The sequence below is a fragment of the Cibotium barometz genome, chromosome 56, assembly GCF_041138505.1.
Source record: "Cibotium barometz isolate CiBa-2024 chromosome 56, ASM4113850v1, whole genome shotgun sequence".
Taxonomy (NCBI): Eukaryota; Viridiplantae; Streptophyta; class Polypodiopsida; order Cyatheales; family Cibotiaceae; genus Cibotium; species Cibotium barometz.
Window position 1 is genome coordinate 9146594 of NC_141101.1, and position 20216 is coordinate 9166809.

Genomic DNA, 20216 nt, shown 5'->3' on the forward strand with positions numbered 1-20216 from the left:
GTGAGGGAATGTGAAGTGATGAGATGGAAATGATGTGATGGGATGAGTATACATATAAATGGAATATGGAATAAGTAATGTAGATTGATAATGTGGAAAAATGAAAGTTAAAATAGAAATTGTGTTGTAAACTGTTTGTAAATACTGTTTGTAAATGCTGTTTGTAAATGATTGTTTTATGTCAAGAATGCTGGGGGGAGCATTTTGACCGTCTTGTGATTAAAGTCGTGATGGTAAAGTTGCAACTGCTGACGGGGAGTCAATGAAGGACGTCTCGCGTAGCAAGGTCGGCCGAGGTCTTGACCAGCCTCGGTGCGATTAAAATGGTGAGCTTCCGGTACGGTGGATGAGGGGCCAAGGAAGCGGCCTATGCGTGAAGCGCTAGGTTACCTGCGAAGGATCCTAGAGGGTGCTGACCATACGGTGCTCGGGCTCTGGGTTGCCTAGGATACCCACGCGTGCGTCGAGGAAGATATTGGAACAGAGTTGGAGTTGTTTTCTGAAATCGAGCATGGATCTGGTTGATTGACCTTGCTGGTCTTCAATGGATGAGTCCATGGCTCCTTATATGGATCTGTTGGTTGATCTTGCTGATCTTCAACGAGAGTCCATCTTGTTAAGTGATTATATTGCCAAGTATTATGGGCTAGGAACTATCGAAACGGCTCCTGAGCGTTCTAGTTGCCAATGATGCCATAGATACTCTGATGAAGGAATGATGGGAAATTAAGAATCAATTGGATAAATTGGAAGATGGTGATCAATGATACTAAGGTTTTATTAAAGGATTGTTTTAAACTGGTTGAATCTGGTTGAAAAAGGCAATTTCATATTGGGTGTGTGAGTGGTGTGACTAGTTTTATTTTGCATGAACATCCGGCTAGGGGGCCTTGGAACTCTTTTCCTTGGTACCCGGGACAAAACCTAACCAAATTTTTAATTGGATCCCATCACTACAGTGGTTGGGCGGTTGGCTAACCCATGGGATTGGATGGGGTTAGGCTGGACTGATGGATCCGTAAATCGAGACTCAAACTTTTGTTTTTACGATAGAAAAAAAAAAATCCCGGACAGTAACTGTTCTATGGATAGGAATCAACGGCTGTGCCTCTTGAATGGGGAAAAAAGCGTTGATCCCAATGATCCAAGTGCAAGTTTCTTCCTTGAACTGACTAAGTATCTTATAGATGTAATTGGATCATCTCGATCAGAAATGATCTTGACTACGTTAGAGTAAAAAGTTATCCTGGTGGAATCGCCCGTGCTTCCGGTTAAGAAAGTTTTTTCCGGGTTCGGTTTTGGAACAACCGACGGATTAGTCTCTTATCCGGATATCCGTGGGCGAGGCCCCGAGTGTGGGACCCCTGTCCCGCGCGAGAAGCGCTACTTCCGCTGCCAGTACCCCGAATCCGTTGCTCGGTGGGAACAGGGATCTTACAGTTGGTATCAGAGCATTTGGTTAATAAAGATCAATTGAGAAGACAAATATATCAAAAATTTATCAAGAGACACAAAAAGATTATAATTGTGTGAGATAATTCATACAATTTGATATTCAAACTGAAACTCGTAATTTGGTAATTGGGTCTTCAGATGGAAGTACCACAATTATATAGAATCCCTGACTTGCTTGAGGCCTAGACATGATAGTATTTACCTTATAATTTCAAGGGCCGTGATTACCCGTATATACCGAGAGTATACTGCAGCTCTTTACTGACAGTATATACGAGTAAATATAAGACTTGAAATTATAAGCGTTAATGCTATCTAGATGATGATTTCGAATGTGATTGATATGATTTTTAATTCTGTTTGTGAATTGATGAATTGATTTGGATGCTGATTGAAAATGCTGATTGAAAAATGTTGATTTTTAAAAATTAGTTGAAATATAATGAAACCACAATGAGGGGGAATGGGACGAGTCCCTGTGATGATATTCATAACTAGAAAGATGATAACGAATTCAGCAAATCACTATGAGATTAGTGGGTTGTGCTGTCAGATTGCTACTGTTAATACTTGACCGGTAGATCGAGTTAAGGGATGTCAAATTGAGAACTTACTTGACTGAAATTTCCGTGGAGGAATGTTCCGAAGGAAACTTTTCGGTCTAATGGACCATTATCATGTTAAAGATATGAATGATATAATCTGAATGAATTGTTATTTAATGATGAGTTCTATATAAGGGATATTTATCCCAGTGTTCTGTTGGGTTGACTAGAATATAAGGAACCCAGAATAAAATTGGATCTTAAGAAAAAGAGCTGTCCTCTACCTTGCGAGATGAGGACATCTCGCACTTTTTAAGTGGGGTAGAATGTAAGATTCCTCCCCAACATTCGAAGCATACAGGGGTAAGAATCTTCCTTTCTGATCTTATAATTATTCCCTCTCTAAAATAAAAGAAAGTTTCTGTTTAAAAAAGGAAGACCCTTTCCCTAGAATACTTCTCAGGAGTCCCACCTGTTTTAAGGCTTTAGAACAATGAGTCCAGAAGTGAGAATCGGTGTTTTGGATACCAAGGTTTTGGTTTTCATTCGAGTACGGCCCAAAAGAAGTTCTTTATCTCTTGGGGAGTATAAGAAGTTATCCCCCAGATATTGTGACTCTTATATCTGAATTCAATGAAAGTAGGTGACTTAGCCTACAAGTTTCTTTTATCTCCTCATCTCAAAATTCTTAATACCTTCTATAGAAAAATGTGTCAAACACAAATCATGGAAAGACGGTAAAACTTCAGTGGCAAGCTATCGTGTGGCTTCTAGATTACGCTAGCTCCTTCCTTTATATAAGTCGTAACTTACTTGTCACTCACAGTAATCTTACTCCCATCAATCTCCTTTCTTTCTTAATCTCCTTCATGGCTTGGCAACAGGAATTAGTTTTATCCTTGATGATTTCTCACCTTCAAGACGCAAGAGAGTCTGTGAAGAAAGACTTTATAGAACAGTATGAGCGCTCACTTTTTCCTCACCTAGGAACTTCTGTAGCGCAGACCAAATGGCGGACCTATCAAAACATAACTAGGGTAACACCCTGGGGTCAGCAACACTTTCGTAACAATGTCCGCTTGGCCATGGTTATTGAAGCTTTGGGTTTGGGTCCCCGATACTACTGTGTCATGAGATCAAGGCATCTTGGGTTTTCTGAGCGGGTCTTCTTACTGGCATGTTTTCTTCCTCATGAGAAGATATGCCTTTACCCCGTTTTTGGCTTGCCTCTCAGAGGTCCTTTTGTTAGATCACCTCATACCACTGAGATAGGTGCGGCAATAACCAGCAGAATCATTCCCATAGATGAGTTACCCTATACTTGTGCAGCTTGTGAGGACTGCTTTTGTGACCATATGATGGACGGGCTTATGGAAGTGTAAAGAGTTCTTCTATCTTTACTGTATAAGTTCCGAGAATGAATAAAGTTTAAATCTTGTTCTTATTTTGAATCTTGCTCTCTTTAAGACTTTTCTTGGTGGTTAATCTTGATTAAAATTTTCCTCTAAGTCTCATATTCGTTCACCTTGCGAAATTATCCCAAGTTGCGAGATGAGGACATCTCGCGTTTTTTAAGTGGGGTAGAATGTAAGATTCCTCCCCCAACCTTTTTTGATGTCTAGTATCTTCCCCTGTAATCAATCCCTCTTCAGAAATATAAAGGCCTTGTTCTAACTGTTTTAGCCTAGAGAGAGAAAAATATGCTAGAGAGAGAATATTCAGATTATGAATATTTTTGGATAGAAAATTAACTCATCTTATTAAAATAAGTTCCCCTGAAATAGAAATTCAAAAAGAATTTTCCAATGTGCAATTGGAATTAATTGGAAATAAGTATAAAGAACCTTAGTCTAAGGGTCTAGATTTTCAGAAATTTTTAGATTATGGTCCAATTAAGGTTCCTATGGGCCAATAGCATCAATCCATGTGTAGGGAGGAGATAAATCCAATTTGTAAAAGAAGATACCCAAAAATGAGTAAATGCTCACATAAGATGAAGAGTTGAAAATGTACAAGATTTATTAGTAAAAAAACTATGAGCAATATTAAAAATATGAGATATTTTGGGTATCCAAAAATGAGTAAATGCTCACATAAGATGAAGAGTTGAAAATGTACAAGGTTTATTAGTAAATAAACACATATGTAAGGAAGGGGAGTTCTTTAAAGGAGGTGCATATTTCACATAAGATGAAGAGTTGAAAATGTACAAGGTTTATTAGTAAATAAACACATATGTAAGGAAGGGGAGTTCTTTAAAGGAGATGCATATTTCACATAAGATGAAGAGTTGAAAATGTACAAGGTTTATTAGTAAAAAAACTATGACACATATGTAAGGAAGAGGAGTTCTTTAAAGGAGGTGCATATTTCACATAAGATGAAGAGTTGAAAATGTACAAGGTTTATTAGTAAAAAACTATGAGCGATAAAATTTTGACACATATGTAAGGAAGGGGAATTCTTTAAAGGAGGTGCATATTTCACATGCTTGAATGAGTTTTAAACTCAAAAATAATGTGATATTTTTATCTCTCATCTCTCTTGAACCAAACCAAATCGAAATGGAACCAAATCGAATCAAAAAGTAACCAAACTAGGTCCAAATCTAGTCCAAATTCAACCAAACTGACTTGGAAAATTCTAGAATCAGTTTGTTTGGTTAGGAGCTCAAATTTTCCTATAAATAGAAGCCTCCCCTTGTTGAAAAAAATATAGTGTCTTATGCTTTGTCACTCTACTCCACCTAAGCCAAATTAGATAGTGTCTTATGCTTTGTCACTCTACTCCACCTAAGCCAAATTAGATAGTGTCTTATGCTTTGTCACTCTACTCCACCTAAGCCAAATTAGATAGAGTCTTATGCCTTGTTACTCTACTCCACCTAAGCTAAATTAGATAGAGTCTTATGCTTGTTACTCTACTCCACCTAAGCCAAAATATAGAGTGTCTTATGCATTGTTACTCTACTCTACCTAAGCCAAGAGTTGTGAATTCTTTAATAATTCACTAGTTTTGATACTTCTCTCTTTCTTCAATCCCCATTGGTGGCTCCATCAACATACTAAACCAATTGATTGGTTGGGGGCCTCTACCGTGAATAAAGAATCAAGCAAATTATAAGGTAAGTATATTGAATTTTGATCTTTCTATAATTTCTCAATGATTCTCTCTTCTCAACCCCTCTCAAGCTTGAGAAGTTTAATTGGTATGGTTTTTTAAATGCTATTGAAGTTAATTGGTGAATAGTAGTGAAGAGTTACATAATTTAATAAATGCTATAGAAGTTAAATTCCATTTATGTTTAAATTCTAATGGTTTCTATGTAATTTCTCTCTCTCACTCAAGAAATGGTCATACTCATGAACCATTCTCAATCCAAATGAAGCTTTTCATAAAGCCTTTCCTTAATCCAAGATTAAGCTATGCTTGAGGCCAAATTAATGGCTTTTTGCTATGCTTTTAGTTTATGCACATTGATGATTCAATCCATTATGGATTGATGACCCAACTAGAGACCATTCTAATTGTTTTCTTAATGATCCAATTAGAGACCATTATGGATTGATGATCCACTTAGAGACCATTATGGATTGATGACCCAATTAGAGACCATTCTAATTGTTTTCTTAATGATCCAATTAGAGACCATTATGGATTGATGATCCACTTAGAGACCATTATGGATTGATGATCCAATTAGAGACCATTCTAATTATTTCTTTAATAATGAGCTTTATCCCTTAGAAAAAATTGAGATTTATCAGTCATAGTAGCGGAGCTATGGCAAAATTTTTATAGAAATTACGCATAAAATAAATTCATACAAAGTATAAAAAGAGGAATTCCTACCATATTCTAGGAACTATCATCCTAGATTAATTAAAAGAATTTTATTATGCATGGAGATGTGGATGTTGCATGTAGATGTAGATGTATGGATGTGAGTGTGAATGTGGAGGTGGATGTATGCATGGGACGTGGATGTATGCATGTAGAAATAGATGTGTAGATGAGGATGTAAATGGAGATGTGGATGGATGCATGTAGATGTAGAGGTCTAGATGTAGATGTGAATGGAGATGTGGATGTATACATGTAGATGTAGATGTATAGATGTAGATGTGGATGTGGAGGTGGATGGATGCATGTAGATGTAGATGTATAGATGTAGATGGGAATGGAGATATGGATGTATGCATGTAGATGTAGTTGTGAACGGAGATGTATATGTATACATGTAGATGTAGATGTATAGATGTAGATGTGGATGTGGATGGGGATGTATGCATGTAGATGTAGGTGTATAGACGTAGATGTGGATGTAGAGGTGGATGTATGCATGTAGATGTAGATGTATAGATGTGGATGTGAATGTGGAGTGGATGTATGCATGTAGATGTAGATGTATGGAGGTGAATGTGAATGTGGATGTGGATGTATGCATAGGGATGTAGATGTATGCATGTAGATGTGAATGTACACATATAGTTGTGGATGTATAGATGTGAATATACGATTGTGATGTGAGGGAATGTGAAGTGATGAGATGGAAATGATGTGATGGGATGAGTATACATATAAATGGAATATGGAATAAGTAATGTAGATTGATAATGTGGAAAAATGAAAGTTAAAATAGAAATTGTGTTGTAAACTGTTTGTAAATACTGTTTGTAAATGCTGTTTGTAAATGATTGTTTTATGTCAAGAATGCTGGGGGGAGCATTTTGACCGTCTTGTGATTAAAGTCGTGATGGTAAAGTTGCAACTGCTGACGGGGAGTCAATGAAGGACGTCTCGCGTAGCAAGGTCGGCCGAGGTCTTGACCAGCCTCGGTGCGATTAAAATGGTGAGCTTCCGGTACGGTGGATGAGGGGCCAAGGAAGCGGCCTATGCGTGAAGCGCTAGGTTACCTGCGAAGGATCCTAGAGGGTGCTGACCATACGGTGCTCGGGCTCTGGGTTGCCTAGGATACCCACGCGTGCGTCGAGGAAGATATTGGAACAGAGTTGGAGTTGTTTTCTGAAATCGAGCATGGATCTGGTTGATTGACCTTGCTGGTCTTCAATGGATGAGTCCATGGCTCCTTATATGGATCTGTTGGTTGATCTTGCTGATCTTCAACGAGAGTCCATCTTGTTAAGTGATTATATTGCCAAGTATTATGGGCTAGGAACTATCGAAACGGCTCCTGAGCGTTCTAGTTGCCAATGATGCCATAGATACTCTGATGAAGGAATGATGGGAAATTAAGAATCAATTGGATAAATTGGAAGATGGTGATCAATGATACTAAGGTTTTATTAAAGGATTGTTTTAAACTGGTTGAATCTGGTTGAAAAAGGCAATTTCATATTGGGTGTGTGAGTGGTGTGACTAGTTTTATTTTGCATGAACATCCGGCTAGGGGGCCTTGGAACTCTTTTCCTTGGTACCCGGGACAAAACCTAACCAAATTTTTAATTGGATCCCATCACTACAGTGGTTGGGCGGTTGGCTAACCCATGGGATTGGATGGGGTTAGGCTGGACTGATGGATCCGTAAATCGAGACTCAAACTTTTGTTTTTACGATAGAAAAAAAAAAATCCCGGACAGTAACTGTTCTATGGATAGGAATCAACGGCTGTGCCTCTTGAATGGGGAAAAAAGCGTTGATCCCAATGATCCAAGTGCAAGTTTCTTCCTTGAACTGACTAAGTATCTTATAGATGTAATTGGATCATCTCGATCAGAAATGATCTTGACTACGTTAGAGTAAAAAGTTATCCTGGTGGAATCGCCCGTGCTTCCGGTTAAGAAAGTTTTTTCCGGGTTCGGTTTTGGAACAACCGACGGATTAGTCTCTTATCCGGATATCCGTGGGCGAGGCCCCGAGTGTGGGACCCCTGTCCCGCACGAGAAGCGCTACTTCCGCTGCCAGTACCCCGAATCCGTTGCTCGGTGGGAACAGGGATCTTACAAGATCCATTATGAAAGACATCGGGTCTGCAAAACAGTACTTTTTGTTTGTTAGTGGCATGTGTGTGGGTCTTGTGTTGACGGCATGAAGCTGTAGACAGTGGGTTGATCAGCTCCATTTTTTACTGTTTTTCCAGCTGCAGAAACATCGGGAGTATAGAGAAAGAATCCGAAGCAGCTACAAGGTATAAATTATAATATGTAAAGAATTGGTTGGAGCAAGTGCCAGGAGCAGCATATTAAAATAACATTTGTATGATGGCTGTGATTTTTTGCAATAGTTTACTTGTTTGTGAGGCAATTTTTAAAATTTTGAAGTCTTATCATTATCTACTTTAGAGCACAAAGCAGGTCTTGATTGATGGTCCTCTCTAGGTAAGTGGTCAGTTTTCCTTGTGCGTGTGAGCTCAGTACCCCCTTGCAGCATGCAAGTAGGTGTTATGCTACTAGTAACATCTTCTGTCATGACAATGTTTGCCCTCTGCAGCCTCTCCACGAAGAACTTTATCGCTTGGATCCAGAAAAATTCTTTGTTCAGACTTTTATAGAGGCAATAAAAGATGGAACTTTAGAAGGTATTAGAAGAATTATGATGGAACAGTCTCCTGGAATTTTTACCTTCAACATGCTTCAGCCCTTGATTTGCTCCAAGTTGTTGGATGAGGTAAGTTCACAAATCTTAGAGGTAATACAAAAAGTCTACAAAGAGATGCTGTATAGCCTTGGGCTCTTTACAGATAGATTCCTCACAGACAGGATGGGGATGACCCCCCTGGGTGAGATCTCCCCTTTTCACGTGCAGGGGATATGTCTGCAAGGCCCTTAGTTAAACTTTTTTTCTGTTGAATGTACTAGCTTTGGCTTATGAGTTGCAGGTATTTTACTATCTCTTGCAGGTCGAGCATTTTGAAAGGTGGGCTGCAGAAGCCAGAGTTAAAATAATGAGACCAAACACCATGAACAAGTATGGGGCCGTGCTGGATGATATTGGCATGGAAAACATGCTGGATCAGTTAATGTCCAAGTTTATTAGTCCAATGGCCTCATGTACGTCGCAACAATAATATATAACTTTGTTTCCCTATTTTAGCAATTCTTTTAAGGAACATATAACTGATAATTACTTGTTCTGCTTGTAGTGTTGTTTATGGAAGTGGGTGGTTCATCTCTTGATACTCACCATGGATTTGTTGTGGAGTACAGTATGGACAGAGACCTTGAACTAGGTTAGTTTTAATTCATAGCATAAGCATGGTTTTGAATAATACTTTTTGCAAGTGGGGGTTTTTTTTTTGGCCATGTGTAGTTATGCAGTGCTGATTTCCTTTTCAACTACTATCCTCTCTCTCTCTCTCTCTCTCTCTCTCTCTCTCTCTGTGTGTGTGTGTGTGTGTGTGTGTGTGTGTGACTGTCTCACGTGCACACATGTGAGACATGTCTAATCCCTTCTTAGGCAGCTAGTCTAGGGTAACATCCAAGATGCCACGTCAGCAACGTGGGTTCCACATGTGTGAAAACACAAGGCATTAAATGCTGTATCTTCTCAATGGTGAGCATTATAAACAGGCCGACAGCTGTTTAACAGCCCAACTTGCATATGAGAAGCCTATGTAAGGCATGCCATCATTTGTACATTTCTCTCATTTGGAGATTGGTCTATTTTGGAAGGCCATTGGCCAAGCATGTATGTTACCTTTTGCATGTACATAATACATATACTGAAAACCAGTCTTTCTCTCTATCTCTCCTTAATGCAGTGTGACATATTGGAAGCCTTCATACCGATCACAGCCCTTAAGCACTCTGTAGGAATCTTAATGCGAAGCGCATGAAAGAGACAGAGAGAGAAAGACTGGTTTTGAGTATATGTATTATGCACATGAAAAAGGTAACATACATGCTTGGCCAATGGCCTTCCAAAATAGAATTATCTAAGACCAATCTCCTAAAGGGAGAGAGATAACTTATGTACAAATGATGGCATGCCTTATATAGGCTGCTCATATGCAAGTCGGGCTGTTAAGAAGTTGTCGGCCTGTTTATAATGCTCACGATGGAGAAAATACAGCATTTGATGCCTTACGTTTTCACACGTGGAACCCACCTTGCTGACATGGCATCTTGGATGTTGCCCTAGACTCGCTACCAAAGAAGGTATTAGATGTGGGGATTAGACATGGCCACGTGTGTGCACGTGACACAGTCTGTCTTTCTCTCTCAGATTTTGATGGTTTGTCAGTAGTTACTGGATGAGGAGTTTGTGGGAAAACATCATCTATGGGCTGATCTTCTGAAGACAAATGCCATACCCAATAAATGAGCTGATCATCTGATATGGCATTGAAAAGTGGCCGGCCTCAGGTTGCCTTTTACATGATTCTCAATGGAGGGGGTTCTAGCAGATTTGATGAGCGAACTCACGTCTCTTGTTCTAAAGCATAAACGCAGTCATTACAGCCATATTTTCAATAATTTGTAGTGGTGGTTACATATGTTCTGAATAACTGTATGCATCTGTCCATAGTGGCGTCTCGCTCTTGGAAATTCACTATGCTGCACTTATTTTGTGGTCAGTTGGTTCAGGGCCAAACCACTTACAGAGAAACCGGCTGGTATGATGAGGATATGAAACTTGCTTTACCCTTGATAGGTACAACAAAATCCACAAAAAGATAACCCATTTTACTTGGGAAGTATGAGGACACGATTGAAGTCCTCAATTAATTATTGAATGGAAAGATTGAAGGTATCCACATTGTATTAAGTTTGGGTTGATAAAGCTGCTTATGGGCAGGGATAGAAGAAAGGGCCTTGCGGACTCAAGTGACCCAATTGTACCCATAAGCCATATGAGGTATCAGAGCAAAGGTTCTTTTTGAGTTAAGCTAGAGCTGAGGATGTTTGTGAAGTCCACAAGGAACATTGGGGACCATAGTTGTCAAAACGTCCCAACGGAATGGAAACGCCAACCCCCAAGTCATCATGAAAACGGAAACGGATCCCATGCCATATCATCATGCCATGTGGTAGGGTTAGTTGTATTCCATAGCCAAGCTTACATGCATAAAGTAAAATTTTGTGCAAGGTTACAACACGAGAAAAAGTTATTTGCATTCAAATTTCAATGACACAGCTTCACTTGGGGACAGAGCGCACAATCTTTTCACGAGTGCAAGCTTAATTATGTAGCCTTTCCCAACTTGCCAACCAACGCTTCTAATGTTGTTGCTAGTGAGGTTAGAAAAGGTTGGTCGGTAAGTTGGGATGCAAACATCTCAAAGTGGGATGGCAATGGCTTCTCCTCAGCAAAAATGTGAGAACAGGGTTGGGACCTTGCCAGCACCAAGTTTTGACAACCATGGTGGGGACAGAGCTGTCATGACCACAAGGAACAATGGAGGCAGTGATATCTCTTGAGAGCCATGTATTGGACATCTCATCTCTAGCTCTCTTTTACTTCATTGTATGCCACTTTTTATCAAGATATTTTATATGATATTTTTAGGGATTTTCCCCCTATTTTAGGCTTTTTTATTAGTCGTGGACATTTGTCCTCCAGTGCTACTGGTCGACTGCTTTACATGAGATGTATATAAGCATAGCCGTTGTGCCTTCATAATTCATTCAATACTTTTCAGTTCTTGGCTCAAGTGTTGGATCTCTCTTGGCTATCTACTCTCTCGTGTGATCTCTATTTGCTTCCACTTCATATTCACATATTCTCACATGGTATCAGAGATCTTGTACTTCCACAGATTAGCAAGAAGAGTTTTCAGCCTGTGTTTTTTTTCTCCTCTGCTCCCTTGGCGGCTGCGTTTTGGAGATCTACTTCATTGCACAAATCAGCAATTTTCCCCAGCCCTCCCTCTCCTCTCCTAGTTTTGTATTCTATCCGACTGCTCTCCTCTCTAGTGCTACTGGCCGACTGCCGTAAACGAGATGTATATAAGCATAGCCATTGTGCCTTCATAATTCATTCAATACATTCAATACTTTTCAGTTCTTGGCTCAAGTGTTGGATCTCTCTTGGCTGTCTACTCTCTCTTGTGTGATCTCTATTTGCTTCCACTTCATATTCACATATTTTCACATGGTATCAGAGATATTGTACTTCCACAGATTAGCAAGAAGAGTTTTCAGCCTGTGTGTTTTTTTTCTACTCTGCTTCCTTGGTGGCTGCGTTTTGGAGATCTACTTCATCGCACAAATCAGCAATTTTTCCCAGCCCTCCCCCTCCTCTCCTAGTTTTGTATTCTGTCCCTACCTCGGACTAGTGGTAGCACTGTGCACTTGCTCCATTAGCCTCTCCCTCCGTTACTTTATTGCGCATTGGGTTGGCTCCCATCTTCACCCGTGTGCCTTGATCTCCGGTAGGAGTACAATTCTGTCTGAATGCACAATGGAAATGAAGACAACTGCTGTAGAGAGCAAAACACAGATGAGAGAGAGAGAGAGAGAGAGAGAGAGAGAGAGAGAGAGAGAGAGAGAGAAGCTGTGTAACTCTGCTATATACAATAGAGAAAATCCCAGAAATATACACTGGGAAGTGTGGGGACAAGGGGCCATTTTATATGGCCCCAAGTTGTTGGTCGGTCAGCCTAAACAGGCCGACAACAGCACGGCCAGCTCTGGAATGCCCACGACCAGCAAATGAAGCAGCCGACCAGGTGCCTGAAGTCGGCCAGGACACTAGACCAGATCGGGTACTAGAATTGTAGTCGGCCAGCTTCTCGGGACAGCCAACTGCCCTCGATACTTAAGGGAAAAAAGAAAAATACATGGAGAGTGAGGAAAAATGGGAAAACACTAAAACGGGCGGGCACACCCACAACAGAGGCCCTGGTATAGTGTACAGATAGGAGATGACTGCGAACACCCCCTCTCAGCTCCTGGATGTGGAACCAACCCCAGTGAGCTAGAGTGCCGCCGGAGCATAGTCTAAGGTAGAGACTTTGTGAAGAGGTCCGCTGCATTATCCTCCGTCAAACAATAAAGAAGCAAGATGTCACCAGCCAAGATCTTCTCACGAACAAAGTGATATTGTATCTCTATGTGCTTGGTCCGGGCATGGAAGACCGGGTTCCGAGCAATAGCGATACATCTCTGGTTATCACATTGGATGACCTTTGGCTCCTCATGTGGAAACCCAATCTCGCCAAGTAACCTCCATAGCCACATAACCTTGCAAGCAGCACCACAAGCAGCGCGATACTCTGCCTCTTTAGACGATAAGGCAATAGTTGGCTGCCTCTTGCTGCTCCATGAAACAGCTCCTAAGCCAAGGGTAAAACTGTAGCCTGATGTAGATCTCCTCGTGTCTGGATCTCCTCCCTAATCTGAGTCACTCCAGCCTTGGAGTCGGACTCGGTCCTACATTTCACCTCCAGTGTCGTAAAAGAATCCAAGATCCTTCGTACCCTGCAAATACCACAAGACCCGTAATCTTGCGTCCCAATGAGACTTCAAAGGCGTATGCATGAATGAGCTCAACAGCCCCACATGAAAACTCAAGTCCAATTTGGTGTTTGGCAACCAGATCAATGAATCAACCAGCTTCTGATACAAAGAGGCATCAACTGGCTCGAAAGGATCATTCACTGTAAGCTTCGTATTTGGGTCCATCGGTGACGTGATAGGCTTGTAGCTCTCCATCCCAAAGGCCTTGAGAGACAAAGAACCCCCTCTGGGGCTGCCAGATCTCCAATCCCAAGAAGAAGTGGAGTAAGCCTAAATCGGTCATCTCAAACTCCTTTGACAAGGCAGTCTTCATCACTGCAATGTGCTCCACATGACCGCTAGTGAGAATGAGGTCATCCACATAAAGGATGATCAACGTGACCATGCCGCGCTCTCGAAAGAGATAAGTTATAATCTGTAACTGATCTTTGAAATCCGGTCCGTAGAAAGAAGGAATCAGCACCTCAAATCAGCAAACCCTCAACGTCCCACTATCTCCAAGCTTCAAGCCACCTGGGGCTCTGATACCATGTCAGAATGCACAACGGAAATGAAGACAACTGCTGTAGAGAGCAAAACGCAGATGTGAGAGAGAGAGAGAGAGAGAGAGAGAGAGAGAGAGAGAGAGATATTAACGTCTACGAGAGGCCAAAGTCGGCCTATGAGACAAAAAATAATACAACTGTGTTCTTCCGGTCATCGGAAGAAAAGAAACAAAAGAAAAAGTGTGCGTGTGTCTGGATACAACTGTGAATCATCATGGATCGGTGGAGCCCATATACAAACAATATAAGGGGGGGTGGGGATGTGGATGGTGTCACCAATTGGCCGACCATTTGGTCCATCTCGAGTTTTTGTGTATCGTTCACTTGAGGCCAGGCCGGTGTCTCATGTGAAGAGGCGAGTATTTTGCTGACATGGATGGGAGCCAGACCGGTGCCACCCGTGTGTTAGCAGGATGGTGTCGTATGGACGGGAGCCAGACTGGTGCCACCCGTGTATGACCTGGACTGTGTTCGACCCATTGGATTGTCACGCCATGGAAGAGCCAATATTCGTGCCATGTCTTGCCTATGGGACTGTCACACCATAGGGAGGCTCGTGCCTGGAACTGTATCTTACCTATGGGACTGTCACGCCATAGGAAGACCAGGTTTTTATGTTTTACGTCGTGCCATTTTTGTGCCGACAAATATTTTGTACTTGTTCCATGAACGGGAGATATGTCCATGTTACTATTTGAAAACAGTACCAAACAAAATAGGCTCGAAGTCGAAATTCGATGTAGATGCTCGAAGCAGAATGACCACTAGTGTGGTCCAGTCTCTACGGTCCTGTGCTTTCACTGGACTCCGCGGAGAGCGCCTCACTGGTGTTCCGAGACCGCGCACAAACAGGCGCTCTCGTACTAACGCCTGGCTCTCTCGATCTCAGCACCTTTGGACCGAGGTTCTCCAATAGAGCTTGGACTACCCGGCACCGAACGGGTGTTGGCCGTATAGGGAGTCAGGAATCCCTTATCAGATTTAACACAAAATACTTTACTTAAATCTGAAATTCACTTACTTGTGGATGGCAGATAGAGGACCAATACCCGTGGTATTTGTGTGGAAGGTGTAGCCAAAGAGTTGTCCTCAACTGAAAAGCCTCAAGATATGCCTGCAACAACTGTGGGTAATCAACAAAATAATCCTCATTTACCCACTTGGCATCAATAGGCAAATAATTCTTAAACTTCACAAGGTATCTCCTGGAAAGCTTTCCTGGAGGTAGCTTTCTCTCCTTGTGAAAAACAATCTGTTCTGGCTGAAGGATCTCCTCAAGCTCTTCAATCTCTGGCGGATCTTCTGTGACAGGCTCATCAGGATCTGGCCCCACATATTTCCGAAATAGACTCACATGAAAAGCATTGTGAATCTTCCAATGATTAGGTAAAGCAAGCCTGTAGGACACTTCATTGATCTTCTGAATCACCTTGAAGGGTCCATAATAGCGAGGAGAAAGCTTAGGATATGATCCTTCTCGTCCTGGCCTCTTCCGAAGCCTAGCCTTCTCAAATTTCAGCAAAACCCAATCACCTTCTTTGACTTCCATGTTCCTTCTATGCTTGTCAGCATCCATTTTATGCTTATCCTAAGATCTTGCAATGGCTGTCCGCACCTGACCAAAGGCTACATCCAAGTCACGAACATATTCATCAGCTGCAAAAATCTCATCCTTTGTACGAAGGATGGGTGGCAATACCACTCTACCATAGATAATCTCAAACGGAGCCTTTCCCGTGGAGGCATGGATTGTATTGTTGTAGGCAAACTCAACAAGTGGAAGATACTTCTCCCATGCAGTCTTTTGATCTGCCACATAACACTTCAATAAATCCAACACGGCTGAATTTGCAGCTTCACTTTGGCCATCCGTTTGGGGATGATAAGCTGATGAAAACTCAAGTTTAGTACCCATATTATCAAATAAAGCCCTCCAAAAGAGGCTTGTAGTCCAGGGATCTCTATCCCCAACAATGGATTTAGGCATACCATGATGCTTGAAAATATTAGCAAGAAAAAGCTTTACCATATGATCAGCTTTAATGGTTTTCTTGATGGGCAAGAAATGAGCTTGCTTGCTAAACCTATCCACAATGGTCCAAATAGCATCATTCCCATGCTGGGATCTAGGCAAATCCATAATAAAATCCATAGTAATACTTTCCCAAGGTTGCGAGGGAATAGGCAATGGCTGAAGCAAACCTGGAGGTTTTTGCCTGTCAAATTTCACCTTTTGGCAAATAATACATGCACGCACATAAGCCTCAATGTCTTTACGCATGCTCGGCCAAAAGAAATACCTCTGAATCATGCGTGTAGTAGGCATAATACCTCTATGACCAGCATATGGTGGAGCGTGACATTCGTCCATAACCTTTGGACGCAAATCCTTCACCACACATAGGCAATTATCCTTCATAAGATAACCCTCGTTGATAACATAAGAGGCATGTGAATGACCAGCCATCAAATCAGTCCATATATGGCAAAAATCAGCATCCAAATGATACAAATCTCGCATAGCAGATAAGTCGCCATGAGATGCCACTGAGACTGCAGCAATATAAGGCCTCCTGGATAGTGCATCGGCCACCACATTTTTCTTTCTTGGAGTATGCACAATCTGAAAATGAAACATGGAAAGAAAATTTGCCATTCTCATCTACTTCTCTGAAAGCTTTGTTTGAGATAAAAAGTATCTCAAGCTTTGATGATCTGTCTTGACTACAAATTCAACCCCAAGAAGATAATGTCTCCATATCTTTAAAGCGTGAATTACAGCCAAGAGCTCTTTCTCATAGATATCCATATGAAGCTCGGTATCATGCAAACGACGGCTCTCGTATGCAACTGCATGCCCTTCTTGATTCAGGACAGCTCCAATACAATCGCCACAAGCATCACATTCCACTACGAATGACTTGTGCAAGTCAGGAACAATCAATACTGAACCACATATGATAGCATGCTTGAGCTGCAAGAAAGCATCCTGTTCCTTTGAAGTCCATTTGAAAGCAGTTTTCTTCTTTGTGAGATGATGTAGAGGAGTGCCAATCATAGCAAAATGCCTTATGAAACGCCTGTAATACGAACATAATCCCAGAAAACTACGTACTTGATGTACATTTTGCAATTCGGCCAATCCCGAATGGTCTCTATCTTTGCAGGATCCATTGTAACTCCATCCTTGGATACAATATGACCCAGATAATGAATCTCTGAAAGGAAAAACTTACTTTTCTTGGCATTAATGAAAAGTTTGTGCTTCCGTAACTCTTCGAACACTGTGACTAAATGAGTTCTGTGTTCCTACTCATTCTTGGAGAAAACCAAGATATCATCAAAGAAGATTCCTGTGAACTTGCGATGGGGTCGGAATATCCTATCCATCCCACTTGTATCACACATCCAAATTAATAAAGCAATGAAAAAGAGTCTTTCAGCGTACTTGGTTTTTGTTCGTGATAGCCTTGTACCAAATCATCAAAGTGTGGATGCTATGTCTAATGATAGGCTGAATTTTCTTAATGCATTCAATGACTGTTTTGCTGATTCATTGCCAGGAGAATTACCTCCCCAAAGGCCCGAGCATAGATCTTGTGCCAGGTAGTTCTCCCCCTAACAAACCCGCATACCGAGTGAGTGCTGCACAACAAGAAGAAATCATGAAGCAGGTAAACGAGCTTTTAGAGAAAGGTTTGGTTCAGCCCATTTCCTCACCTTACTGCTCTCCTGTGCTTCTTGTTCAAAAGAAGGACGGATCATTCCGTATGTGTGTGGACTATAGAGCTTTGAACAAGCTTACCATCAAGAACAGATTCCCAATCCCGCGAATTGATGATATTTTGGATAAGCTTGATGGTTCGGCTTGCTTTAGCAGGCTTGATTTGAAGAGTGGTTATCACCAGATACGAGTGGTGCCACAAGATGTCCATAAGACTGCATTCAGGACAGCCTTCGGATTATATGAATTTTTGGTAATGCCTTTTGGTCTCACCAATGCTCCTGCTACTTTTAATCGTATGATGGGGATGTCACCAATTGGCCGACCATTTGGTCCATCTCCAATTTTTGTGTCTCGTTCACTTGAGGCCAGGCCGGTGTCTCATGTGAAGAGGCCAGTATTTTGCTGACATGGACGGGAGCCAGACCGGTGCCACCCGTGTGTTAGCAGGATGGTGTCGTATGAACGGGAGCCAGACTGGTGCCACCCGTGTATGACCTGGACTGTGTTCGACCCATGGGACTGTCACGCCATGGAAGAGCCAGTATTCGTGCCGTGTCTTATCTATGGGACTGTCACACCATAGGGAGGCTCGTGCCTGGAACTGTGTCTTACCTATGCGACTGTCACTCCATAGGAAGACCAGGTTTTTATGTTTTACGTCGTGCCATTTTTGTGCCGACAAATATTTTGTACTTGTTCCATGAACGGGAGATATGTCCATGTTACTATTTGCACATGCACTCATGTTCTGCATGTTTGAAACTGTTTTCGCATGACTTGTATTTTTGGTGTTTGCCTGCTTGACGTGTTACTTACTGAGCGGGGACGCCTGCCAGTGAGTCGTGAAGTCTGCTCTGTCTTTTGACGAGTTTTTGTGCATGTGAACAGGTGGTAAGTATATTGCACACATGTTGTTTTAATATTTTATATTCTAACCCTTTGTTTTATAAGGTTAAATGTTCACATTCACTTAAAAGTGGGCACCCACTTAGGGGCCAAGGTGGGGAGCCCCACTTAAGTGTGTGTGGGGGTGGGTGCATGGGCACCTACCCAACCCACCTTGGAACTGGCCACCCACATGCAATTGTGGGGAGCCAGCCAAGTACCATGTGTTAACTCCACCTTAATTTTTATAAAAAAAAGCTTTCACCTCCAGCGTAGAACCAACCCGGCGATCCGCTTCCACCTTCTTACGTAAGACAACCGGCGACCATCTCTTCGCTCCTTCAGGCTGCGCACGTACACGAATTTGGTGCGCCTACATCACTTTTGGTATTGCTGCGCTCCATCTCTGCTAACGGCTGCGCCAACCCTGCAACAAGCGGCTGTACGTTCTGTACTCTAAACAAGCACAGGCTGCGTGACTCTGCTTCCTCTGGCGGCTGCTCCTACAGGCGATCACCGCAGCTCCCATTTTCAAGGCAAAGATGGCAAAAAATCCCTTAGAGGGTCCAAAAATGAGGCCAAATTTTCCCTAATGCCTATCTTGGGGATGTCCTCCTCAACAATCCTCACTTGGTCTCTTCAAATCCAGTTTCAAGAACACCTTGGTTCCATTCAGCCTCTCGATAACATAATCTATTTGAGGCGTCGGGAACTTACTCTTGATAGTCAGCGTATTGAGTGCACGATAATTAAGACACAATCGAGAAGAACCATCTTTCTTCTTGACGAACAGAATCGGTGCTGTAAATGGCGACACACTTAGGTGTATGAAGCCAGATTGCAAAAGTTCTTGAAGTTGGCAGTCCAACTCTGATTCTATTGCCTTGGACAAGAGGTATGGAAACTTGCTTGGGGGATTCGAGCCTGGGAGGAGGTCTATCTTGTGGTCCTCCAGTCTAGACAGGGGGGAGATGGAAAGGGAGATTGTCCCAAAGAAAAATCTTCTGGAACTTTTCATGGAGACCCTAGTACTTCTTTGAAGCACTGGCCACCGTCTGGGGCAGTTTGGATGCAGTGTGCGTCTTTCTTAATTTCTCGTTTAGTTTGCAAGTGGCTTATGAGAGATTCCTAGCTCACATTTAATGGTCATTGGAGCTTTGGACACATTCCAGATAATCCGAAAAGTCTGCCTGTCCCAATCAATATTAGGTAGGAACTTCTAAAACCACTGAATTTCCAGTAGTATGTCTGCTCCTACGAGAGGGGCAACCATAAAATCTCGCACAAACTCTATGTCTTGAATCACTAATTTAGCACCTTGAGCTTCAAACTTGGTTCTCGTTGTCATTCCCGTGCTAAATCCCTCCTCTTTCTTGTCTACCGAAGTCAGGAGGAAACGGACTCACCGAGTAACTTGTTTCATGATCACATCCTCCATGCTGCCAATGTCAAACAAGACAACGACTCTCTGGTCACCTCCATAGCCAAAGATCTTGAGCAATTTGTTGCGCTCATACTCCTAGCCTTGGGCGCCCTTTTGCTTATCTTCAAGCTCTCGGCTAACAATTGCACCAACCGAAGAACTAGGAACAGCCGCTAGGATGTGTGTGGGAGTTGGACTCACCACGGAAGATGTGCA

The 20216-nt window shown here is 42.0% G+C and overlaps 1 protein-coding gene across 2 annotated transcripts in view; it reads left to right on the forward strand.

The window, feature by feature from the left end:
- The window catches only part of LOC147606865 (2-oxoglutarate and iron-dependent oxygenase domain-containing protein CP2-like), a 71281-nt gene that overhangs the window by 44991 nt on the left and 6074 nt on the right, over positions 1 to 20216 (forward strand). For both annotated transcript variants that reach the window (XR_015264917.1, XM_086791618.1), the window contains exons 2-5: positions 8101 to 8148; positions 8451 to 8627; positions 8860 to 9010; positions 9103 to 9189. Coding sequence is in view for 1 of the 2 variants with exons in the window: in XM_086791618.1 (XP_086647744.1) it covers positions 8101 to 8148; positions 8451 to 8627; positions 8860 to 9010; positions 9103 to 9189 (463 nt within the window). In the remaining variant the exon portion in view is untranslated. The remainder of the gene's footprint in view (positions 1 to 8100; positions 8149 to 8450; positions 8628 to 8859; positions 9011 to 9102; positions 9190 to 20216) is intronic.